The sequence below is a fragment of the Halichoerus grypus genome, chromosome 15 (genome assembly GCF_964656455.1).
Source record: "Halichoerus grypus chromosome 15, mHalGry1.hap1.1, whole genome shotgun sequence".
Lineage (NCBI taxonomy): Eukaryota > Metazoa > Chordata > Mammalia > Carnivora > Phocidae > Halichoerus > Halichoerus grypus.
The window spans coordinates 18,926,989-18,950,230 of NC_135726.1; the positions used below are offsets into that span (position 1 = coordinate 18,926,989).

Here is a 23,242-nt window from a genome sequence, read left to right on the forward strand (position 1 = left end):
GGATTTTTAAGGAAGTAACATCTGTTTCCCCCCCCCCCCCTCGTTATTGGATAATATAAAACGATGGGGGAAAAAAAAATCATTCACGGGCTGGCTGCAGGGACAACCGTAGTGGATTCTTAAGTGGAAATGTAGTTGAGAATGTGAATTGACCTAGAACCTGGTGCTGTTCTGCTCTAACCCTCCTTTTTATCTGCCTGTGACCTTGGACTTCTCTGCCCCTCTGCGCCTCCTCCTGTGTGCCTCCGTCTCTCTCCCTCTTCATGTGTGACGGGAGGATGGTGTTGAGGTCAAGCGCAGCCCTGTGACCCGTGTGTTTAATTTCCAGGTGATTGAGGCTGACCACGACGTGCAGAAAATGTTAAAACTCTTTGAACAAAACCGGGACCGAATATTAACTCCAGAGAATCAGAAACATGGTTCATAGGATGGGGAAGATCATGCCAGAAAAATGCTGCCAAGTTAGCTATTAGGAGCAATTTGGAAATATCCACTCTCAAGAGGGCTTGATATCTGGCCACATTTGTTTTCCTGATGGTCTTTTCCTCTTTGCCAGTGTCTTCATCCTGGGTCTCTGGCCCTTGAGGGTAAATGACAAATGGGACCAATGGGTTTGTCATGCCCTTTGGTGTGTGCAACCTTGCATTCCCCAGCACCTCTCCTGCTGGTTTCCCGCTGCTGGGTCCCCGTGATTAAGGGGAGAGCCGCCTGAAGTAATGCTGGGCTTAGGGTCTCTAACTGCCGACCACCCAGGACGGTGAGGTAGTGGCCTCACATCCCAGGGAAGAAGTTGAAGCTCAGAGAGGCTAAGAGACTCCCCCAGGGTCACAGAGCCAGGGACAGTGGCGTTGGCACAGTTCAGACTCGGGGTGACTCTCAAACATTCTCGCCCTCCTCCTGAGAGCCTGCCTTCCCTTGCTAGAGACCTCACGTGTGTATGGGGAGATCGGCAGTGCACGGAGTCAGTACCATCATTTTCTCATTATCTGAGCCGCTCTCGAGGACAATCGATGCTCTTAGACTTTCACAGAGTTGGGTCGTGTTTGGCTTGAGCCCGGTGTTCAGTGGTTTCCCAGCAGGAGGCTGCTGTGGCATTGACCACCTCGGCATCTGCACTTCCATGTCCTTAGGAGAATCCTGCGCGGGCTCCTGACTGGTGTCGGTCTCCTTGGTGACGAAGGCCTTGCTGGAGCTGCTGTCAGTTCTCCGTCGGGGAAATGGCTTTGGTGCCTGGGTGGTTTGCCCAGGGCCAGGCTGGGGAAGGGGCCCACCAGCCCTGGCTTCTGAGGCCTCCGTACTCTGTACTGGCCTTGTGCGAAGAGCTTTGCCCTTGGAATTACTGAGAGTTTGGGGTCCCGGGGAGAGACGCAAGTGGCCTTAAGTCTTTCTGAAATGTTTTTCCATCCAAGGAGACCCTTGGACCATACAGCATGAAATCATCTTTATTGGTTCGGAAAATATCCTAGCTTCCCTCAGCTGCAGCAACTCATCAAAGCCACCACTGTCTCTTGAGTCAAGTGGGAAGTAAGAGAAAGAACATTCTTTTAAGGGGGGCAGTCTGGACTGGAAGATCAGGGCTTGCAAGCAAAGGCTCTTGGGAGCCCTGGTGCTCCTGATATTTTGGAGGTGGGTGGAGAGAGCTTCGAGAAGACTGGTTGTAAACATGGGGAGGGGTCAGTTGTGACTTTGGGGCAACAGGCCTCAGCCTCTCCCGAGCAGTGGTTGGCATCGGTGACGGTTGGAAGGCCTCGTCCCAGCCTCTGCGTGAGTGTGGCACCTGTGCGTGCAGCTCTCTGACTCGACGTGGGTGACCGGAGCCCTGGTGGTCCCGCCCCAGAGGGAGGCAGGCACTGTGACTCCTGGACCAGTTCTTGGGCTCCATGGGCAGGAGGAGGGGCAGCAGCCCAGTGGGGACATGTCTCTCGGCCCAAAGGTCAGGGACCGATCAGACGTCGGGGGGAGGCAAGGGCCTATGCTGCCCGGTATCTTGACGAGCCAGGGCAGTCTTTGGGAATTTGTAAGTGAACAGTCCAGGATTCCCCCCCACAGCTCAATTTGAGCATCTGTTTTGGGGGAAATGTGATTTTAAAGAAAGTAAAGTCTTGCCCCGTGGTCGCCAATAAATCCTTCACCTAAAACCTGATGTTAATCTTGGCGTGCTGCCTAGGCCAGTGATTTTAGCCCCCCGCAACAGCATCCTTTTGCCAGTAGGATAATGTGTTTTTATTTTTTTAAACCCCATCTTTCCTAACATGGGCTGTACGGGTCCAGGAGAGCTCACCATCCTCCTGCTCTGGCACCGTGGAGCGGATGCCGTGTGTCTGCAGCAGCCGGGGCAGGGGGCTGAGATCTCGCGGGCCAGCTGTGTCCCACGAAACGGCTGGTGCCTGGCTTGCACGGACGAGGGTTGCTCTCCCTGTGTGGCAGGCAGGGCTGGTGGCACCGGGGGGCGCGGAGCAGCTATAAAAGCCAGGGCACAAAGAGGGCAGACGGCACATGGTAGGCACGGGGCCTAGTTTTTAGAGCAGAGGGGAGGCCCGCGGGGACTCTCAGGAATGGCTGGGAGGAGCATGGCGGGGCTGGCGTCTCTAAATTGCCGACAGAGCAAGCCAGGGCAATGACATCCCCGCTAGGCTGGTGTCGCCCCATTCTTACCCTGAGGTGGGGTTCCGTAGGGCATAACGGGAGTACGCCCCGGAGTGGCCCCAGCTGCTTTGACTCTCGGTAATTAAAAAATTTTTTTGAATAGCACATGTTTTCTTTTAGTTAGCATTTTTAGTGAAATAATTCTAATTTACTCGTCACCTTTTTAATTTTATATGCAAAAGACATAATTAGAATCATTCAGAAATATTTCGTGTACCTGGTGATTAAAAAAAAAAAATGAGATAGAAGTGTATTTCTGTGTCACATCGAAGTGCGGAAGTGGGTGATTCAGTGCTGGTGTGGTGGCTCCAAGGCCATCGGGGTCCCGGGCTCTTGCTGGCTTTCTGTTCCCAGTTCAACTTCCTGGTTCGTGGCTTCCTTCCTGCAGGGACTTCCCTGTCCAAGATGGTGCCAGAGCTCCTCCTCCGGCTACTGCTGGCATCAGGACATACTGTCCCCCGCTCACACGTTAATTCTAATGTGGATGATGACCTTTGCAAGGCACAACTGAGATAAGCTGGAAGGTTCTAGCAAGATTTTGCCAGAGGCCTTGGAGGTGGGGCAAAGGCAGGAGGGAAGTCGGGACTCAGGGGCCGGACTACGGCGTCAGGGCCGTGGTGCCCTGTGGCCCCACCTGTCCCTCCCTTCTGCCCTCACATCACATCTCCCTCACCGCCTGGTGCTACAGTGTCCTCGGTGTCCGCGGCTCAACCTGCCTCCTGCGTTGGGTGGAGCCAGGTGCGGGCACAGACCGCCGGGCCGACGCACTCCCACTGCGTGGCTCTCAGGAGGCCCTCCTAACTGTGGACCCTGGGAAATGATGTCACCTTTCTGTTTCTCTTCCTACCCCCTTTCATTAACACCTGAGCCCCTCACCTAGATACGAAGTCCCATCCCTCGCCCCCTCCCCCTCCCCCTCCCCGCCTGTGGAATACCTCAGTCAGAGACCCTTCCAGGGCCTCCCACAGACTCCCACCCCAGACCTGGGGAAGGATTGAAGCATTTACAACTCTGAGAGCAGGTAGATGTTTCCAGCCTGCCCCTAGGTGCTGTTCAATCTATGCCATCTTGTTTTCCTAGAGCCCTGGGGCCGGATGAGGGCGCTCACTTCAAATGCTCCCCTAGCTGTGGAATGAGCAACATTCATCCCCGTGGCCTCTCCAGCCTGAGGAATTACAGTTATTAAAGTAATTGATGAGCTCCTGGAAATGTCAGCCCTCCCTGTTGAAAATCTAATAACAATAATACCCTGCCTGGTGCCTCTGGGCTTTGGCAGTGGATTACTCACCCGGGGCCCCAGGGTCACTGGCACGGGGCTTTCTTTTCCTCATAACCCCAACCCCTCAGGTCCCCTAAGGCCGAGTGAACTCTGTGTTCCTCTACTTTACATAAGATAGTGAGCTTGCTAAAGGCTGTCATTAAACAGAAGCCAAAAGACAGCCAGTCTTGTGGAGTCCAGAGTGGGTATTGCATTTACTGCCATCTTCCTAAATTTCTGCATTTCTTGGCTTTTCTCTTCTTCAAGGCTGGGGTCTGTGGAACACAGGTGTTCTGGGAGATAATAATAGGTGTCCTGAGAAAGAAGGGTTCCGTAGTCTGGGAAGTTTGGGAAGCACCACCTGGGTACTTTCTCTGAGACGCACAAGGTACATTAGTTAAACTCAAGTAGTCCTGTGATCAAACCCCCTTTTCAACTTTATTTAATCCTGGGACTCTCAAACTCATTGACAGTAGAACCCCTCTTTGGGGAATAGCCATTAACAGTCTCCACGCGTGCTCGTGTTCCTCGGAACACACATTGAGAATAGCACTGTTTTAGGGGACCTGCACCTGCGGCTGACTCGGCTTTTGTGCCCTTTGGGAGTCTCTAGCTCCTGGTTCTCCACCTTCAGTGCATCTGAATTCCCCGGAGGGCATGTTAAAACATGGATTACGAGGCCCACCCCCAGAGTTTCCAATTGAGCAGGTCTGGGGTGTGCCCGAGAATCTGTTCTCTGACACCGTTCCAGGTGACGACGAGGCGGTGGTCCAGGGACCACCCTTTGAGAGCCACCTCTCTTGATCGACACTTTCTAGAATTGGCCATCCCTGAGTCCCAAGAAAACTTGGCCCCTTGTTGGTTGTTGAACGTCTTGTGAGTGTTGGTTCTCCTGTCAAATGAGAGAATTGCTCACTTCTCAGGACATGGAAGGGGTCTGGACCAGGGCCCGGTATGCGGCAAGTGTCCCTGGAAATGTTCGTTCATCTGATGTGGCCCAGAAAACGGGGCCTTAAAGCAGGTACTTGGCTGAGTAATGGCAGCAGCTGCAGGGACTGGCACTTTCCATTGGAGTGGTGTGGATGCGTGCTCTCACCAGCTAGTCAGGGGGCCACCTGGACTGATCTGTTCAGTAGGTACAGGTCACAGGCCTCTTTGAGGCTGACCTTCGGGACCGTACCTCTGAAAAGTGCATCATGGCCCTTCTGGAATAACAGAGCATGGGGCAGGCAATTGGCCTTTCTTTTCTTTTTAAAAATGTTTCTGCTTCTCATGGGGACTCTGGATCTATAGCTGGCATCCTATGGCATGAGAGAGGGGCCTGGAGAGACAGAGCTGCTTCTCAGGCCATGGGAACGGACACCACTTCTTATACCAACAAGGCCCTGGATTCCTTACACAATAAACTGATGTCTTCTTGGAGATCTCCTTCTCAGTGGGCTCAGGTGACCTCTCACTCTTCCTTTCCCTAATGCGCAGAGCAGATTTATTTGTAGCCAGAGATGGGTAGATGTTGGCAGCTCCAGGCTCATCTTAGGAAATGCCCAGAAAAAATAGACAATGGCCAGTTGTTAAGTTTTAAGTGACTCTTACCTTTTGGGATCCACTTGGCTTTGTGGGTGGGACTTGGGCTTTGGGATCAGAATACAGGCTGGGCTCCCATTTCCCTGGTTGTTGGGTGCAAGACTTTGGGCAGGTCACCTCACTTCTCTGGTCCTGTTTCTTCCTCCCCTGGACACCGGGCTTCTGTTTTCTCCCTCATGAGGAGAGACGCTGCACAGACTATGAAGGGGGATGGACACAGAGGGTCTGGAGCCACGCCAGGCTACTCCCTGTCCTTCAAACCCCTTCCAGCTCTCTGTAGTTGGCTGGAGAAGAGACCAGACTTTCTTGCACCTTCCTGGAGGGGGAAGCTGTTAGTGGGCTGCTCCAGGCCAGGGTGGTGGAGATGCTGCATTTTCATTTTTAAGACCTGCTTCTTCATCAGTGCCATGGGGGAGCTAGTAGTTCAGCATCTTCGCCAGCCATTTGCTTAGCCCAGAGTCCTCGGGCCATCTGTAAGCAGGCCTCTCTTCTCTCCCTGTCTTTCGACAGCACTTCCCATGCACCAACTCTGTGCCAGGCCCCGTGCTGGGTGACAGGTGCACACTGGTGAACAGGACAGACACGGCCCCTCCACTCATGAAGCATGTAGTTTAGCTCCTCCTAGATGCCCCCGTCCTGAAATACCCCTGAGAAAATGCACACTGAGGCAGGAGGGCACCAGCAGCCCCTCAGCATTCCCTTCTGCTGGGGTAAAGAATTAACACCATAATATATCCCGAAGAATCAGTGACAAAACTAACACAAACAATAACATTTTAGTGACCTAGCAGGATACAAAATTAGCATATGCAAACAGTAAACAGTGGTCATAATGGTAGTGAAAATCCCATTTACAGTGGTAACAAAGAAGGTTAAGTACTTTGGAATAAATTTAACAAGATACATCCAAAAACATAGAAGAAAAAATGCTAAAAAGTCCTCAAAGACAGCAAATAAGACTTGAACAAATGTAAAGACATCCCATTCTTGGATAGGAGGACTCAACATAAAGATGTCAGTTCTAAGTTAAATTACAAATTTAATACAATCTCAGTAGAAATACCACAGTCCATTTTATGGAACTCTACACGTTATTCTAAAATTCATATAGAAAAGTGAACATTCAGGAATAACCAGGAAACCACTGAAAAAGAAAAACAATGTTGGAGGACCAGCCTTACCAGACATTCAAACATACTCTAAAACCTCTAGTATCAAAATAGTGTGGTACTGCTGCGTGAATAGACAGAGCAGTGGAATGAATAGCCCAGAAATAGACCTAAGCGCACGTGGAAATTTAGTACCTGAACAAGGTGTCATCTCCAATCACTGGGGTAAAGATGGACTTTTTAACAAATGGTGCCAAGGTGACCCTTTGGGGAAAGATAAAGAGATCCATATCTCACACCGTACCCAAGAATAAACTCCAAGTGGTTAGGGATCTAAATGTAAAAATTGGAACCAGGCAAGTACCTTGATTTAGGGAAAGCTTCCTAAGTATGATTCAAAATCCAGGGGAAACTAAAGGTTAATCAATTTGACTAAATAAAAATTTTAAAAATTGTGTGATAAAACCCATCATGAACAAAGTCAAAAGACCAGAAACTGGGAGAAAATGCAACTTATGTAACAGACAGAGGGTGAATATTCCTAACTACCCATGAAGAATTCTTTAAAAATGAAGGACAAAGGACCAAAAATCAAATAGAAAAATGAGAAAAAGATGTGAAAGACAATTTACAAAAAAGATCTAAAAATGGCCCGTAAACATGTGAAAAACACTCAAATTCACTCAGAAATGCAAATGCTATGGTCTGAATATTTGCCCCTCCCCCGAAGTGCACTTGTTGAAAACATAATGCCCAAGGCGATGGTATTTAGGAGGACCTTCAGGAGGGGGATTAGGCCATGAGGGTGCAGCCCTCATGAATGGACTCAGTGCTGTTATAAAAGGGACCCCACAGAGCTCCCATGCCTCTTCTATGTGAAGACACAGCAAGAAGTCAGCAGTCTGCAAACTGGCCAAGAGCCTTTGCCAGAACCCGGCCATACTGGCACCACATTGGACTTCCAGCCTCCAGAACTGTGAAAAATAAATTTCGGTTGTATTTAAGTCACCAGTGTGTGGTATTTTTGTTATAAAAGCCCAAATGGACTAAGCAAATTAAAAGAACAGCGACATACCATTTCTCACCTACCAGACTGGCAAACCAAACCAAACCAAAACAGCAAACACATTCTGTTGGTGAGGCTGTGGGGAAAAAAGTACTCACATACATTACTGGTGGGAGTATACATTTGTACAACCCTTCTGGAGAGAAGTTTGGCAACAGCTAACAAACTACATCCGCACTTATATCGCAAACCAGCAATCCCACTTCTGGGATCTAATATATACTTCCTACAATAGGAAAATATCTACGCACCAGGTTATTTATTGCAGCATTGGTTTTAACTGCAAAATAATTGGAAACAACCTAAAGATCTTACATAACAGAGTGGCTAAATAAACTATGGTGCAGCCACACGGTGGAGTAGAAAAAAGAATGAGGAAGCTCTCTCTGAACAGGTGTGATTTCCAGGACGTAAAGCAATGTTGAGTGAAAAAAGAAGCAATATCCCAAGGAGTATCTATGGTACGCTACCTTTTATATAAAAAGAAAGGAGAAACCTAAGAACATAAACAGATGCAGAGGAAATGCAGGAAGGATAACCCAGAAACTGAACAGACTGGTGAACAAAGGCTGGAGAGAGGGAAGGATGGGATGGGGTTGCAGGGAGGAGAAGGGAACGATTCTTGTGTGAATGTGTCTTTTTGTATAACTGACTCTTAGAACCATAGGAATGTGTCACATTACCCCCCTTGATAAGATGGAGGATGTAGGGGGAGTGGAACACAGAAAACAAAAACAGGTGGCCCTGACAACATCCCACGTGAAAAACGGCCACATTGGAGGGGTGAGAAAATAAAGAAGTAGCCTAAGTAACTGGAAAACAAGGTCTTGACTGGATGTAGGAAGAGTAGAGGCAAAAATCACTCTTCCTAAACGCTGTCCTATAGTTTTAAATGTGTTTCTCATGGAGGTATGGTTAGCAATTCTGGAATTTTAGTAATAGTCTTTTTTTTTTTTTTTAAGATTTTATTTATTTATTTGACCGAGAGAGAGACACAGTGAGAGAGGGAACACAAGCAGGGGGAGTGGGAGAGGGAGAAGCAGGCTTCCCGCAGAGCAGGGAGCCCAATGTGGGGCTTGATCCCAGGAGCCTGGGATCATGACCTGAGCCGAAGGCAGACGCTTAACGACTGAGCCACCCAGGTGCCCCTAGTAATAGTCTTGAGCAAATAAGTCGACTGTAGATTAAGAGAGCTGGGGTTCATTCTCTTCTAGAGAAAGAAGTTATAAATAAAAGGGCACAGGTAAAATAAACCCTGTGGTGTTGGATTAGAAGCAGAGGCATCAGTATAAACTCACAGTTTTAAAATTCTATATAGATACGGAAATAGAGCCACATGTGTATATGCATGGGTTAGTACACATCCGTATGTTTCCTGACTAGGCTTGAAAGCAGTGACAGCCAGTAACAGTGAGCACACCTGGCGCCTGGATCTTGGTGTCTAAACATCATTCTCCAATGAAGGGAACCAGGGCTCCTAGGACAAGGGGTTTATTCAAGGGATGCAGCAGGTAAATATCACCAGTAATAAGATGTATTGACATCATGAACTCTTTGATAAGATGCACCAAGGACACAGCATCATTTTTTCATGATATTTTGCCAGAAATGCATAACTTCAGCCATAAAACAAAACAAAAAACAAACAACCCCCCCCACCAGACAAACCCAAATTGTGACACTCAATTAAATAAAACTGATCAGTATTAAATTTTGACCAAAAGCATCAAGATCATGAAAGACAAAAGGCTGAGACAGTGTTACAGACTGGAGGAGATGAAAGAAAAGTAACAAATGCAATGTGGGATCCTGGATAGGATCCTGTAATGGAGAAAGGGTAGTAATGGGAAAACTGGTGAAATTTAAAAAAGGTTTGTAGCTTAGTCAGTAATGCTGTATCAGTGTTGATTTCCTGTTCTTCACAATTGTACTATGGTTACGTAAGATGTCAGTTTCAGGGGAAGCAGGGGGAGGACTGTAAGGGAATTCCTTGCATTATTTCACAACTTTTCTCTAAATCTAAAATTAGTTAAAATAACTCTCTTCCTGGGAAATAAAAGCAGAACACAACACTATAAATACTACAATCCCACATTTATAAAAAAAAGACCAAGGGGCGCCTGGGTGGCTCAGTCGGTTGGGTGTCTGATTCTTGATACGAGCTTGGGTCTTGATCTCAGAGTCCTGAGTTTGGGCTCCATGCCAAATTATGCTAATACCATAACATTGAGTATCTCCCAGTAGTAGATACTATAGTAACTTCTGCTTTTGTTTTCATATTCATCTGTATTTTCTTTCCTTCCTTCCTTCTTTCTTTCTTTGTTTCCTTCCTTCCTTCCTTCTTTCTTTCTTTTTCTTTCTTTCTTTCTTTCCTTCTTTTTAAAGATTTTATCAATTTATTAGAGAGGAGAGTGCAAGTGGGAGAGGAACAGAGGGAGAGGGACAAGCAAACTCCGTGCTGAGCATGGAGCCCAATGCGAGGCTTGATCCCACAACCCTGAGATCATGACCTGGGCCGAAATCAAGAGTTGGACACTCAACGGACTGAGCCACCCAGGTGCCCTTCATCTGTATTTTCTAAGTTTTCTACTCATTTGATGGTTTCATTTGATGGATCCTTGGAAACCATGGTGAATGAGTCAAGGTGAAGTTTCTCAGAGAGCTTATGTTCTAGTGCAGGAAATGGAAAATGAATCAATGAAATGTCTTCGTGTAGAAAATTAAACTAAGCTGATGTGATAGATGGGTGGCCGGGGAAAAGTCTCTCTAAGAAGGTGACATTAAGGTGAGATGTGAATAACAAGAAAGATGGGGACAGGGTGCAGAGTGGGGAAGTGAACAGTTTACACAGAGGCTGGGAGGTAGGGGTTGGCTTAGGTTGTTGGGGAATCTAGAAGACGCCAGTCTGTCTTGTCTGAAGCGTGTTGGGGGCAAGGAAGGGGCATGAGATGAGGTCAGAAGTATAGTGAGGGGCCGAGCCTCGGGCTTGGTGTGGCCTTGGGAGCCCCTGGAGAAAATTGAGCAAGAGAATCCTGGAACTTGGCCTAGACAGGGTCCTCTGGCTTTAGCTCGTGCATAGACGGGGTCATTTGCTTGGGTGGCGAATGCTGTGGGGAGAGCAGCACCTCTGGATGTACCCACTTGTGTGCAAGTGTGTGTGTGTGTATGTGCACATGTGGGAGCAACAGATGGCTGGTGGAGGGGGGCCTGCAGCCCACGAGTGGAGCCCCGATCCCTGGATGGGGAGCCAGCATATGATCCTGAGCTCCCAAGTGTGGTTTTGTTCTGTTTTTTTTTTTTAAAGATTTTATTTATTTGAGAGAGGGAGAGAGAGAACGAGCAGTGGGGAGGGGAGAGGGGGGGAGAGAGAGAGCGAGAGAGAAAAGCAGACTCCCCACAGAGCAGGAAGCCTGATGTGGGACTCGATCCCAGAACCCGGAGATCATGACCTGAGCCGAAGGTAGACGCTTAACCGACTGAGCCACTCAGGCGCCCCGGTTTTGTTCTCTGTTAACCAGAAGTTAGTAGAGAGAGAAGGGAGGCTGACAGAGGAGTCTAAGCGAGTTAAGGGTGTATTATGTGTCTGGTTATCTACGCAGCTGTCTTTTCATCTGCCCTGTGACAGGTGCCTGAAGGATGCCGAAGGAAGTTGCCCCTCGGATATGCCCAAGGGACGTGAAGGGACAGGAAGCGCCCAAGGGAGGCACTGAGGGGCGCCATGCACACCTCGTCTCTCCAACTCTTCCCAGCCTCCTGCGAGTAGGTCCGACTACACTCACTTTACCGATGAGGAAACAAGGCTCAGAGAGAGTGAGTGGCGCGAAGTCACACAGTCAGTAGGTGACAGGGCTGGGACCTGAGACCAGAGGGACTGATGAGCAGATTGGTCCCTGCGCCTGACAAGCTGTGGGCCCCAGAGCTGCCGCCTCTCTAAGTAGTCACTTTGCTGGTGGCAGAGCCATGTGCTCAGTCAGGGTGTCTGTTCCTGTGCCATCCAGGGGTGACATTTTCAGCTGTTGCCTGAGTGGTGGTCTCGGGTGGGAATTGGCACCTCCGGCTCCCACGGGAGGGACATAGTGCATGTTGGGGGGCTCTCGTACATGAGAGGGGGTCTGAGTCGCCCTCCAGAGCTGAGTGACCCTACTGTCTGGGCTGCCACCCTCGCCGGCTGGCTCTGGCCCCCTGAGAGGCTCTGGTTGTTCATTCCCCTCAAGCCCGGGGCCTGGGAAGCCCTGAGGATGGCCCGCTAGAGTTGGGGGTCCAAGGAGATGGGAGAGGTGTTCACAGAGCTCATGCATCTCACAGGAAGTGTTTGGAGGAACAGCATCAGTGTCAGGGGTGGCCGGCTCTGCCTGGGCTTCTGGCTTTGGGTCCAAGGACTTCCCTGACAGTTGGGGACTTGGTGTCAGGCAGAGCTGGCTGGGCACGGTGACCACTCTGTTCTCAGGAGCTGCATCAGGGACCGGGGACCACTCACCGCTGCTAGCTGAGGAGGTGACTGCCTCACCCGAAGGGGGGCTGGGAGCCTGGGCTGGGCCCTGGACTTGGTCTGCCTTCAAGCTGCTCAGGACAAGGTCCTTGGGGAACAAGGGTGTCCGGTGCAGAACAAGGTCACTGTAGCAGGTCAAGAACTCCTCACTGTCTGAGCATCTGCTGGTGCGGTGCTGGAAGTCCACGCGGAGCAGGGGGCCAGCAAGAGGGGTGCAGGGGAACGTCGAGACCTCAGGCAGACTCAGGGCCACCGGCACAGCGCTCTGATGGTCAGGGCCCTCGGGCAGGGCCCTCTCAGGCCCCAGCCCTTCTGGGGGCCCCGGGCCTGGCTGGGCCCCCGCGGGACAGTTGTGGGCCTTCACCAGCCTTCTCCCTGAGCTGTGCCTGGAGTGGGGCCTGGCCAGTTTCTCTCTGCCCAGTCCCAGCACCTGCCTGCTCGAGGTTTCCAGAATGGCCTCACATGCAACTCTCGCCAGGAAGATCCCAAACACCATCTGCTTGGCATCCTCCTTGCTGATGGCCTGGACCAGCGAAAACTCCGCCTCGGAGGTGGCCGTGTAGCCCAGCCTGCCCAGAAGCCTGTGCAGCGTGTGTTCGGAGAGTGCAGGCTGCACCCGGTAGGCGAAGTTCCCAGTGTATGTCTGGAACAAACAGGGGTGTTTATTAGAGATGGGACACAACCCAGCAGGGTGGCTGGGAGTGGCCAGGCAGGACCAAGGGCAGATGCCCGGGGGGCAGTGGAGACTCCTGAGAAGCAGTCGGGCTGGAGCATTTGGCTAGAATGGAAATCTGGTCCATGATCATGTTACCCTCTGTCCCATTTCACAGAAGGGCACACTGAGGCCTAGAGACTAGACAGGACCTGTTCTCAAGTCACATAGCAAGAGAATAACTGAGCTGGGGTGAGGCCCCGATATCCTGGCTCCCAACCCAGCAGTCCTGGCCTGGAGCCAGAAGAGATTCCTCCCCTTGTTGATTATGAGCTCCTCCGTTCCTCTTCTTTTGAGAGGCACTATGGTCTAGCGGCTGGAGGCTGCACTGCCTGAGTTTGAGGCCTATCTGGGCTACTTATTAGCTGGTGACCATAGATAAGTTGCATTAACCTCTTCAGCTCTCAGTTTCTCCACCTGTAAAATGGGACTAGAGTCAGTGGGCAGGATGGATATGCTCTTCCCCCCCAGAGACAGAGCTCTGGCCCCCTACCCGAGACCCCCTGGCTCAGAGGCATGGTGGTGCCTACCTTTAGGGACCTGATTTCCTTCCTCCAGGGAAACAGAAGTAGGTTGACAGATATGAGCTCCAGGAATTCTAGTGCTTGCACCAGTTCGTGGCAGACACGCTGGGCAGGGCTGGGTGCCCCCCAGGAGTGAGTGGAGCCCAGATCAGGGACCAGAAGCTCAGGCAGATAGAACTGAGGGGGGGCTCCCGTGTCCAAGAGCCGCTGGGCCCTGTGGGTGAGGGCTGCTTGCCTGCAGACCCGAAGCCGGCCCGCCCCTGCCTCCTCTTTGTAGTAGCCGATGAGGTCGCCCAGGAGGGTCTCAAGGGCAGCCTCCTCTAGGCCCGGGGGTCGGGGCTGGCTCATGGTGGCTCCGGGGGGCTGGGTGCCGAGGAGAGCTGTGTGAGCCTCCCCAGGCCGGGCCCAGGCTGGCCCGCCTCTGGCCCGCCCAACGCTCAGTCAGGAAGCTGAGGAGGAAGTGTGCTAGCAGAAGAGAAAGCTGCACACAGCCCGGGCCCCCCCACCCCCCACCCCCCACCCCCCACTGCTTGTCACTCTGGGGGGCTCCGGCCTGAGGCTGGCTGGGGCTGGGCCATCTCCTCCCTGTGGAGCAGAGCCGAGGTCAGGCTCCGTCCTCACTCCGCCCTCACCCCGTCCCCAAATGGGAAAGCAGATACAGCGGCACCCACGTGTGTCCGCACCCCAGGGCCCGTAACCCTCAGCCCACTCCGGATGTCACCGGCCACAGTCCTCTTGCTCATGCTGGAGAATGTTCTCTGGCTGCAGGAGTGTGCTCTGCTGGTGTGTGGGACAGACTGCAAGGCCCAGCGTGTTAACACCCCCGGCCAACCCCCAGCCGCTCAAGGAGGGTGAGTGCACAGAAGCCCTGGCTTCTTGCCCTCCGTGGCGGCGGGACAGTTCTGAGGTGTGTTCTCCACTCTTGCAGAGGCTCCCCAGCAGTTGCCCACAGCAATAACCCGCCTTCGTGGTTCTCGTCCCTCCCTTGTCTTCATTCCCTACTCCTCTTGTGCTTCCTGCGATCACCTCCCAAAGAAACCGCACACAAATCCTTGGACTGCTTTTGGAGTAACAGAGCCCAGCAGTTACCTGTGTACTCTTGACCTGTGTGCCCTTGACCCTTCCTCCATGCACTCACCATCTCCCTCCCGCCCCGCCTTCTGCCATCCGTTTTGTTTTTGTTTTTGTTCTCCTTCTACAGTTCACTGGTTTATTCTCAGAATTGAGATTCGAATTATGCCCTATGGCCCCGGAGGGGTGGGGATCATGCTAGAATCTCACCATATCCCAGCCTTCCCTCAGGAGGAAGTAGATTAAAATGACAACAGAGGAAATTTTCCCTTTTCATACAGACCCAGGTATAAATAGGGCAGCACCATTAGGATCTGGATTCATCCCCACCGTCTGAGCCCCTCACCACCTGGCGGGGCAAGGTGCGTTTGGGGAGATATGGGTGGGGGGCAGCATTTGGAGCTGGGCTTCCTCCCCGCCTTCCTTTCTTCCTTCCCTCTTTTCTTCCTTCCTTCCGTTCATTCACCCAATACTTAATGAAGTCATGATTCACTCATTCAGCCACTCGATGACTCACTCCTTCCATGCGGGTCAGCATTTCTCAAAGTGTGCTCCACAGGGAGCCCTTGTTGGGGGTTCGGAATCAGTCTTGATTCCGAACTGTGAGTAACAGTTTCCTGTGGCTGAATAAATTCTGCTGGGCTAAGGAAGGTGCCCTGACCCCTCAGCTTCAGGACTTCTCATGGGGCAGGTGTGTAGGGGTGTGAACTTCTGGGAGGGGGGCAGCACGTGCACGATTTTCCGACTTCTCAGACTCTGGGTCCCCTTTCCACCTCCTCCTGTGGTGTTTGGGGAAGTGCTGTCCTTGAGCGGCCAGCCTGTGTCCGCGTCCATACCGGCCTGGGGGCTTCAGAAGCTGAGATAAAGTCCCAGCCCTTGGGTGGCTCACAGCCTGGAGCGCCCCCCACTGACGGGGTAGTGTGACCTTGTAGTAACACAGCCCAGGATTCTTGCTCGTCGGCTTCCTGTGACACTGTGCTGGCCTCCGGGCCCTCCACTCACCAGGAAGGGCATGTGCCCGGTCCTCGGCCTTGGAGCTGCCTCAGACCTGGGCTCACCACATCTGGGGGCTCTCTGCTCCCTGCCCCTAGCTCTCCTGCCTCCTGCAATGTCTCTTGAGCCCCGCGGCCAGGGCGATTCCTGTCCCCGTGGTTGGGAAGTCACTTCCCAGTTGGAGTACTACTTGAAAGTGGGCCCTCGGGGAGCAGCAGCTCTCCTCCCGAGGCCGTTCTGGAGTGTAGCTGGTGTAAATCTCTCATTTCTCTCTTCCCGCCGCTTCAGTTTGGCACGTCTTCTCTTACTTTGACCGTGAGGCCTCCCCCTGGGGAGGACCCTTGTGATCATATTGGGTCCACCTGGATGACCCAGGTTCATTGCCGCCTCTCAAGGTCCTTAATCCCACCTGCAGAGTGCCTTCCCCACGGAAGCTAACATAGTCACGGGTTCTGGGAAATTGGACCTGCACGTCTTTGGAGGCCATTATGGAGTTTACCACGCCAAAGCTATGAGACCAAAAGCCATGCTTTTCCCTTGCTGCCGAAGATTTATAAGAGCACTGAAAGGGAATGGCAGATTTGGGCGAGGGGGATATGCAGAGTTCCAAGCCACTGAGCTCTGCTGAAGAGACCGTCACCAGGCCAAGGAAGGTGGTGGTGGTGGGGTGTGTGTGTGTGTGTGTGTGTCCAAAACAGAAGGGCCTTAATTCTCATTGTCTCTTTGTCTCTCTTTCTCTCCTTGACCCCAGGCAGATTTGCTCCTTAAGGAGAGGGCTGGAGTGACCTGTATTTTTTCCTATTTTTTAAAAAGATTTTATTTATTTATTTGACAGAGAGCACAAGCAGGGGAAGCGGCAGGCAGAGGGAGAGGGAGAAACAGACTCCCCACTGAGCAGGGAGCCCGATGCAGGACTCGATCCCAGGAGCCTGGGGTCATGACCTGAGCCGAACGAAGGCAGACGCTTAACCAACTGAGCCACCAAGGGCCCCCTTTTTTCCCTATTAATAGCCAAAGTTTAACAATTTGGTACACACACTTTAATCTCCACCCCCACCCCCCATCCCAGGTGATTCTTCTATTGCTTATTGCTATTACTTATTGGTGTAACCATTTCACTCATTCTGGACATCTTGTTCCTAAGCTTTGGGAAGCCCATCATGCCTGTGAATTGACTCTCTAGGGTGACCCAAGAACATGGTGGGGAAGCCTGGGCAGGGTGCCTGGAATCATTGCCCTCTCTGTCTTCTGGTGCTTCCTCAGCTTTTCCAGGACCAGCTTCCTCCCCACTGGATCTCTGCGGCCTCTTGAAGCATCGGATTTGGTGTTTCTTGCATGCACACTGTCTGGGGCCTTGGGTGAGTGACTGGCTTAGTGAGAACCTTTCTCTGCCTGCCAGGGTCGCTAACTTTGGTGACAATGCAGGAGGCAGGGGGAGGGGTGGGGGGGCACTGGAGATATGCAGGAGCTGCGGTGGGGGTGGGGGGGTGGGGGTCCGGAGGCCCAGAGAAGGAAAGGATCTGGCTCAAAGTCACAGTGAACTGATGACAGAAGCAGGGACAGCCAAACATCTGGGTCCCAGCACCTAGCCTTCCCTCACAGCGTTCCCTGCTGCCCAAAGGCTTCCAAGTCCCCTGGGAAGCCTAGGAGCTCAGAGGCCACAGGGTGCTGTCTGCTCACGGGCCACCGAGTCTGCAGCTCTGCACTTACTGTCCTCAAGACCGTGAGCCACACAGAGGAATTTGTTTCCATCATAATTGAACTGAATGCTCTTGCCAGTTGTCCGCTCCACAAGGCACCCCCCACCCCCGGGGTTCGCCACCCAGAGAAGAACCAGCTCGAGTCCTGCCCCTGGGCCCCCAGTCTGGCAGCGATGGTTCAAACACACAGGGACAGTCCAGGAAGAGAAGGGCGGGGAAGAGGACGAGATGTCAGAGCCCAGCAGTGAGCTAGGCCTTGGGGCTGGGTCATGAGCCAGCCAGCGTGGACTTGGTCTGTGCACAGCCCTTGTTCCCGTGGGAGAATGAAGGTGACATGGTGGGCAGCAGAGCCGAGAGAGGCAATACAGCTGCCTGTGTGCTTGGACCTCCTGGATCCAGCCAAGCCTGAAGTCAGAATTATCACTTGGACTATTTAGTTACATGAGTCAATAAATGTCCTTTCTTGCTTAAGAAGGTTCAAGTTGGGTTTCTGTCTCTTGCAACTGAGTCATGGGGGTGGGTAATGGGTCTCAGAGCCTGCCAGAGGGTGGAGGGTTGCCCTTTCAAAAGTTGTCTCCCCTCACCCTATGGTGGGTCACGGACCAGGCAGCCACCAGCTGTGGGGCAGAAGGCTGGCCAGCCCCAGGACCTCGGGGTCAGGCTGGGGCTGTGACGACAGGGCCTGGGGACCTGGAGCCCTGGGATTCCTCGGCGAGGTGCTGAGCAGGCACAGCTGGGCTGTAACCCTGGGGGCAAGGGCGTGCCCAGCCCCCAGCCCCGAAATACCAGGCCTGACCCAGGTAATTGGTTCTGATTGAGAGCGTTCACCTGACTTGGGAGGTTCAGCGTGAGGTCAAGCAGAGCAGAGCCCGTGACCGAAGATTCGCTCTGTCGGACGCTGGAGCTGCCTGTCCTTCCACCGCGCGTGCCCACGACCCGGTCGGTCATCAGGGGGACGCCAGCGGTGACCCCTGAGTAGGAGTGGGTGGCCTCGGAGCGTGCATGTGGGACCCCTGCGCGTGTGAGCTCTGAGTGTGGGGGCGCAGGTGTGTGTGCACCGAAACCAGCCGGGCAGGCGAGCACACACCCGCAGGTGGTGTGAGCTGAGTGCTGCTGCGCGTGGCGTGTGTCTGAGGGCGTCCCGAGGAACTTGGTGGGCGAGACCCCGTGTGTGCCAGCCAGTCCATATTCCGAGGGGCGGCTGTGGGCGGCCCTGTTGGTATCAGCCCTCCTGCCCCTCTCGGGCGATTGCGGCCGCTCCCGCGTGGCAGGTGCTGGTGGCGCCCCGTCCCGAACCTTGCAGTGCGCCGCGCCCGTGCATACCGGCCGGGTGGCGGGCACTTTCCCTGCCAGCAGTGGCAGCTCCCCCGTCTGAAGACTTCTGTGGCCAGAGAAGCCCGCTCGGCTGCACCAGGGACAGGGAGAATGTTCTCCAAGGGGCAGCCTCAAACGATGGCCCTTGAGAGTCTGAGAGCCAGTGTGAGCGCTCTCTCCCCTTTCCTGTGGGGGGGCTAACTTTGAGGTGTGCTCTCCACTGTCTCCACCCTCCTCGGAGGGGGACCTGTGTGACCACGACACCCTGAATTGGCTTCCTTTCCTTCCTTGTTTCACTGCCCACTCCCTATGGGTGCTCCCTGGGTCACCTCCCTCATCAACCCCTTGCATCAACCCCTCCTGTCCCAGGGTCTGGTCCTGCCCCCTCCTGTTCCCACCATCCTGAAGAATTGTCACCTCCCATCTCATTGGGGCGCTAATGAGCCCCGGGCTGAGCTCCATTGCCTGGGGCGCGCTCCTTGGCCCCACCCCGCAGGCCCTGGCAGAGAGAGGCGGCCAGTCTCCCTGTAGGGATGTGCAGAAGGGCCTTGCATGTGGCGCCATACGTAGACCCAGGGTGCGTATGGATGGGGGAGGCAGGAAACGCCTAGCCCAAGTCTCCTGGGCTGGGGGGTGGGGGGGTCCTATGTGTTGTTGGAACTGGGTGTTGGTGTGGTTCGGGCTGGAGTGGCTGGACACCATCACCATGAGGGCTGCCACATTCATTCCGGACAAGAGGGCGCCAGAGCACAGAGGTGGCGCCTGAGCCACACACAGCAGGTGTTGAGGACAGAGGCGTGATTATTTTGCATCAGGTGGGGTGGGGCGCTTAGGCATCAGGCTGTGTGCCCAGAGAGAGATGCTGGGGGGCAGGAGGGATTCCTGAAAGTAGAATGCTTGACTGGTTAAACCTCAGGGAACATCGCCAGGGTGGAAGACCAGCTCAGAACCCAAACAAGGTCTGTCTACAACTCCTAATGTCTGTGGGCAGTAGGTATGGAAACGAGAGAAGGGAAGCACGTGGCTTTGAACAGTGGCAGCAGGCGGCCAGCAGGTGGCAGTGTGGGCTTGGAGTGGGTGCAGGCCCTCTGGGACCTGGGCCTGGAGCTGCACCTTTCTTTTTCTTCAGGACTGAGCCCCACTTTCAGGGCACTCCGGGGTCTAGGACTCTGCTGGTGGATGCCACTCGAGTTCGAGTGGGAGGAAAGGGTGACCGAGGAAGGGAACCAGCCTCTGTCAGCCAAGGGATCAACGAGCACACAGAAAAGAATTTCTGCAAGGGGGAAGAAAACAACTCATTTCCGTGTAATTACCAATCCTCCCACCCCCTTCCTGGTAGTGGAAAACATCAGGGCACTGAGAGTCAACTGCTGGGCTAGGAAAATGTGCAGTCCCTGGTGCTCCTGGAGTCAGGGCCAAAACCTGATGGCCCATGTTGGTGACATTTACACTGGTCACGGCTCAGAGAGATGATGTTGTGTTTCAGGGAGCTTAAGAAAAAAAGTGAGTCATGGAAGTCCCTGACTACCCCAATAGCGGTGTCAACAGGGAAGTGACAAGGTTTTGGGGGCTGCTCATCTTGAGAGAAGGAAGGTATTTTCGGTTTGCTGCTATTTATTACACTTAGGAGTGTCCGATGGCGCGAGCCCCTCACCCCATGCACTCCTTGAGAATGTTATTTTTGCAACATTTTTATTGATACGATATATTTATTTTGAACACAGAAAAGATACATTGTTGCTTATTTAGCGCTTAATCCAGGAATGAGAAAAGCTGTTTAGCTCCATCCCTCAAACACTGATGAGTACTTAGGGATTTTTATCTTTTTTCCCCTAGTACTCTCTCGGGTTGCAGAAGCAGGATGCATTTCTTAAAAGAGTCTCATCCCTGGAGTGCATTTAAAGGTATACAGTACAACAGACAGATATTTTTTGCCTAGAAAACAGTACACCACAGAGGCGGACAGAACTGCTTGTAAACAAGGTCCCTTTCCTGGTGGAGTCGGGTGCTCCGGGATGCCACAGAACCTCTGCACGGATTCCTTTCAGTTCTGCACCAGAAGAAATCCTGTTTCTACAGAAAATAAAATTCACGATTGCCATCCTTGTCACCCTTCTTCTCAAGAAAGGGATTACTGAAATGTCTTAGCCCTTCATAAGAGGAATGGAGATGGGGGTAGAGGATGGGTGGGGGTGGGGGGAGGCAGGGTGGACTTGAGGGTCCCACTCCCTGCCACTGGCAACGCTGGCGGGACACTACAGAGATGTGCGGCTGCCACCCTCTGGCAGGCTGGGTCTTCGGAAATCAGCTCTGTTACTTGCATGGTCTCTGATGGAAATTGCTGGGATTTGTGGGCCACTCTCTAAGCAGGCACACCCATGTATTGCCTTCTGGGGTGCCCCTGGCAGTGAGGCCCAGATCCAACCTCTCATGGCATGCTAGTATTTAGGGGGCCCGCTTCCCCTGTATTTCATCTCTGCACCTTGGAGGGCAGGGGCCAGAACGCATCGGCACACAATTCCCAACTAGGAGCTGCCACCCGGGGCGGGGCGGGGGGCTGGCAGCCAAAACTCGGGCCCTGGTGGTCAGTTGGGCACACACTTAGCGAGGGGCCGCGTCTCTGCCTCAGAGCTGTGCCCAGGCTACCCTTCTCTTCTTTGAAGACCCTCAGCCCTGGGCTGTGGTTGCACAGACATGGGGACAGCCGTCACCCACTACCACCACCATCGCATGCCCGCCAAGGACCCTGCTCATCACCTGTCGCTGGGGGTGAGGGCCTCCAAAATAACCCCGCCAGCGCCACAAGGCCGGGGCACTGGGTGAGGGGGGGCGGGGGGGAGTGGTGAGGGCCTGCAGGCTGCGCCTGGGCCCCCAGACCCGTGTCCCTCGCCCCATAAGTGGCAGGGTGGTGATACTGTGGCTGCCCTGGAATTGAGGGAGAGGTACGGTGTGTGGCTGAACCTCGCTGAAGCCCGGCCCACCGCCCAGGAGGGCACGCCGCCCTGGGGTGGTCGACCAGTTTCTGGAGGCAGACTCAGAGTTTGGGCACAGCCTGCCAGGCGAGGGCAGAGGCAAACAGGCCAGGGAGAGGGGGGAGCAAGGCCCTGTCCCTCTCCGCCGGTCTTCTCCCAGCATTGTCTGCAGGGGCATAACCAACAGGCTGGGGAGGAGGCGGGAGGTCAAGAGAGCTTCATTTTTAATGAAACCTTAGCAGATGGGTTTGTGTGGATGTGGGGGGGCTTGTGTGTATTCACATGTCTGTACATGTGTGGTGCGTATGTGGATGTGTGTGTGCACATGGGTGTGTTAGTGTGGATGTGTGTGTACAAACGGTGTAGATATGTGTACATGTGGAAGTGTGTGTGCATTTCTGTGTGTGTATGTGTGCACGTGGGAGTGCTGTGTGTGCACATCTGTGTGTAGGTGTACAAATTGTGCACATGGGAGTGCTGTGTGCACATCTGTGTGTGTAGGTGTACAAATTGTGTGTGCACGTGGGAGTGCTGTGTGCACATCTGTGTGTGTAGGTGTACAAACTGTGTGCACGTGGGAGTGCTGTGTGTGCACATCTGTGTGTGTAGGTGTACAAATTTGTGTGTGCACATGGGAGTGCCGTGTGCACATCTGTGTAGGTGTACAAACTGTGCACGTGGGAGTGCTGTGTGTGCACATCTGTGTGTGTAGGTGTACAAATTTGTGTGTGCACATGGGAGTGCTGTGTGTGTATCTGTACGTGTACAAAGTGTGTGTGTATGTGTGCATGTGGGAGTGCTGTGTGTGCACAGCTGTGTGTGTACGTGTACAAAGTGTACGTATGTGTGCACGTGGGAGTGCTGTGTGTGCGTATCTGTGTGTGCGCGCGCATGCCCTTGTGAGCCTGTGTGTGTGTGTGTGTGTGTGTGTGTGCACGCCCTTGTGGCTCAGCCCGAGGGACCGGCAGGACCTGGCTGGCTGGGTCACTCACAGAATCCTCTCTGGACCAGAGGCCGGGGCCCGGGTTGGGGTGGGTGAGCCCTGGGAGCTCCTTGGCCCTGGTTCTGGTCCCGGCAGCGGCAGCAGACCCGATGGGGGGCTGACCCCACACACAGCCTCGTAAGGGGGCAGGGTATCCATGGAGACGGTGCGGAGGCCGCCGTGGCCCAGGATCCTCTGTGCCTGCTGGGGTCGGCCGGGGCTGTGGCCGTGGCCCGCGTTCATGGCGCCGTCCAGCACGGGGTAGGAGTCGGTCGGCGAGTAGGGCGGCGGTGCATCGGTGGGGACGTACAGCTGGGTGGCCCCTGGCCCCACACACTCCTCATAACTACAAGAGAAGAGGCTCCTCAGGGCTCGGTGGAACCTGGCCTCGGGGGTCGGCGTGGAGGTCTTTCCCAAGGGCTGGGGGCATGCTGGCGCTCATGAGAGCCCTCACCTCCCCCCAGGAAAGGCACCCCAGAACCACTGCGACTGGGTTCTGGTCCCGACTCCGCCCGTGTGCCGTCCCTGAGCGGCGGGCCTCAGATGGCTCAGAGCAGCGGCCGCGGCTGACGGAGAGCCTCCACAGCTCGCCCTGAGTGTGGCTGGTGCCGGGGGCGGCAGCCTCGGGCCATCTGACACTCCTTGGTCTCAAGGCACCAAAGTGGCCCTTTCAGGCTTAGGAAGGAGACCCTGGGCCTCCTTGGAAACCCGTAGCTACAGGCCAAAAGAGCACCTGCTGCCCCCCCAGGGGGTAAGGGGTACAGGGTGACAGGAGTATGGCTGTTTGTGGGGCCGGAGGGGTCTCCTGGTAGGGCAGCGATG

At 53.7% G+C, this 23,242-nt stretch overlaps 3 protein-coding genes across 7 annotated transcripts in view; 1 reads left to right on the plus strand and 2 right to left on the minus strand.

Annotated features, from left to right (window-relative positions):
• TK2 (thymidine kinase 2) overlaps positions 1-7,601 on the plus strand; it is an 87,166-nt gene extending 79,565 nt beyond the window's left edge. For all 4 annotated transcript variants that reach the window (XR_013444373.1, XM_036115175.2, XM_036115177.2 and 1 more), the window contains one exon: positions 329-7,601. Coding sequence is in view for 3 of the 4 variants with exons in the window: in XM_036115175.2 (XP_035971068.1) it covers positions 329-427 (99 nt within the window). In the remaining variant the exon portion in view is untranslated. The remainder of the gene's footprint in view (positions 1-328) is intronic.
• A 1,006-nt stretch (positions 7,602-8,607) lies between these two features.
• LOC118550181 (uncharacterized) lies at positions 8,608-13,937 on the minus strand. The gene is made up of 2 exons (XM_078063471.1): positions 13,395-13,937; positions 8,608-12,795 (listed from the first exon to the last, which is right to left on the minus strand). Exons 1-2 carry the CDS (start codon positions 13,734-13,736, stop codon positions 11,602-11,604), a joined length of 1,536 nt encoding a protein of 511 aa, XP_077919597.1. The 5' UTR covers positions 13,737-13,937; the 3' UTR covers positions 8,608-11,601.
• Positions 13,938-20,141: 6,204 nt separating this feature from the next.
• BEAN1 (brain expressed associated with NEDD4 1) overlaps positions 20,142-23,242 on the minus strand; it is a 36,900-nt gene continuing 33,799 nt past the window's right edge. For both annotated transcript variants that reach the window (XM_036115180.2, XM_036115179.2), the window contains exon 5: positions 20,142-22,766. In XM_036115180.2, the coding sequence (XP_035971073.1) occupies positions 22,427-22,766 (340 nt within the window). In that variant the 3' untranslated portion in view covers positions 20,142-22,426. The remainder of the gene's footprint in view (positions 22,767-23,242) is intronic.

Coding starts and splice junctions, on each gene's coding strand:
- LOC118550181 (XM_078063471.1), bottom strand. CDS start 13,736: ATGAGCCAGCCCCGACCCCCGGGCCTAGAGGAGGCTGCCCTTGAGACC. Junction 12,796..13,394: donor AGGAAATCAGGTCCCTAAAG/GTAGGCACCACC, acceptor TGTTTGTTCCAG/ACATACACTGGGAACTTCGC.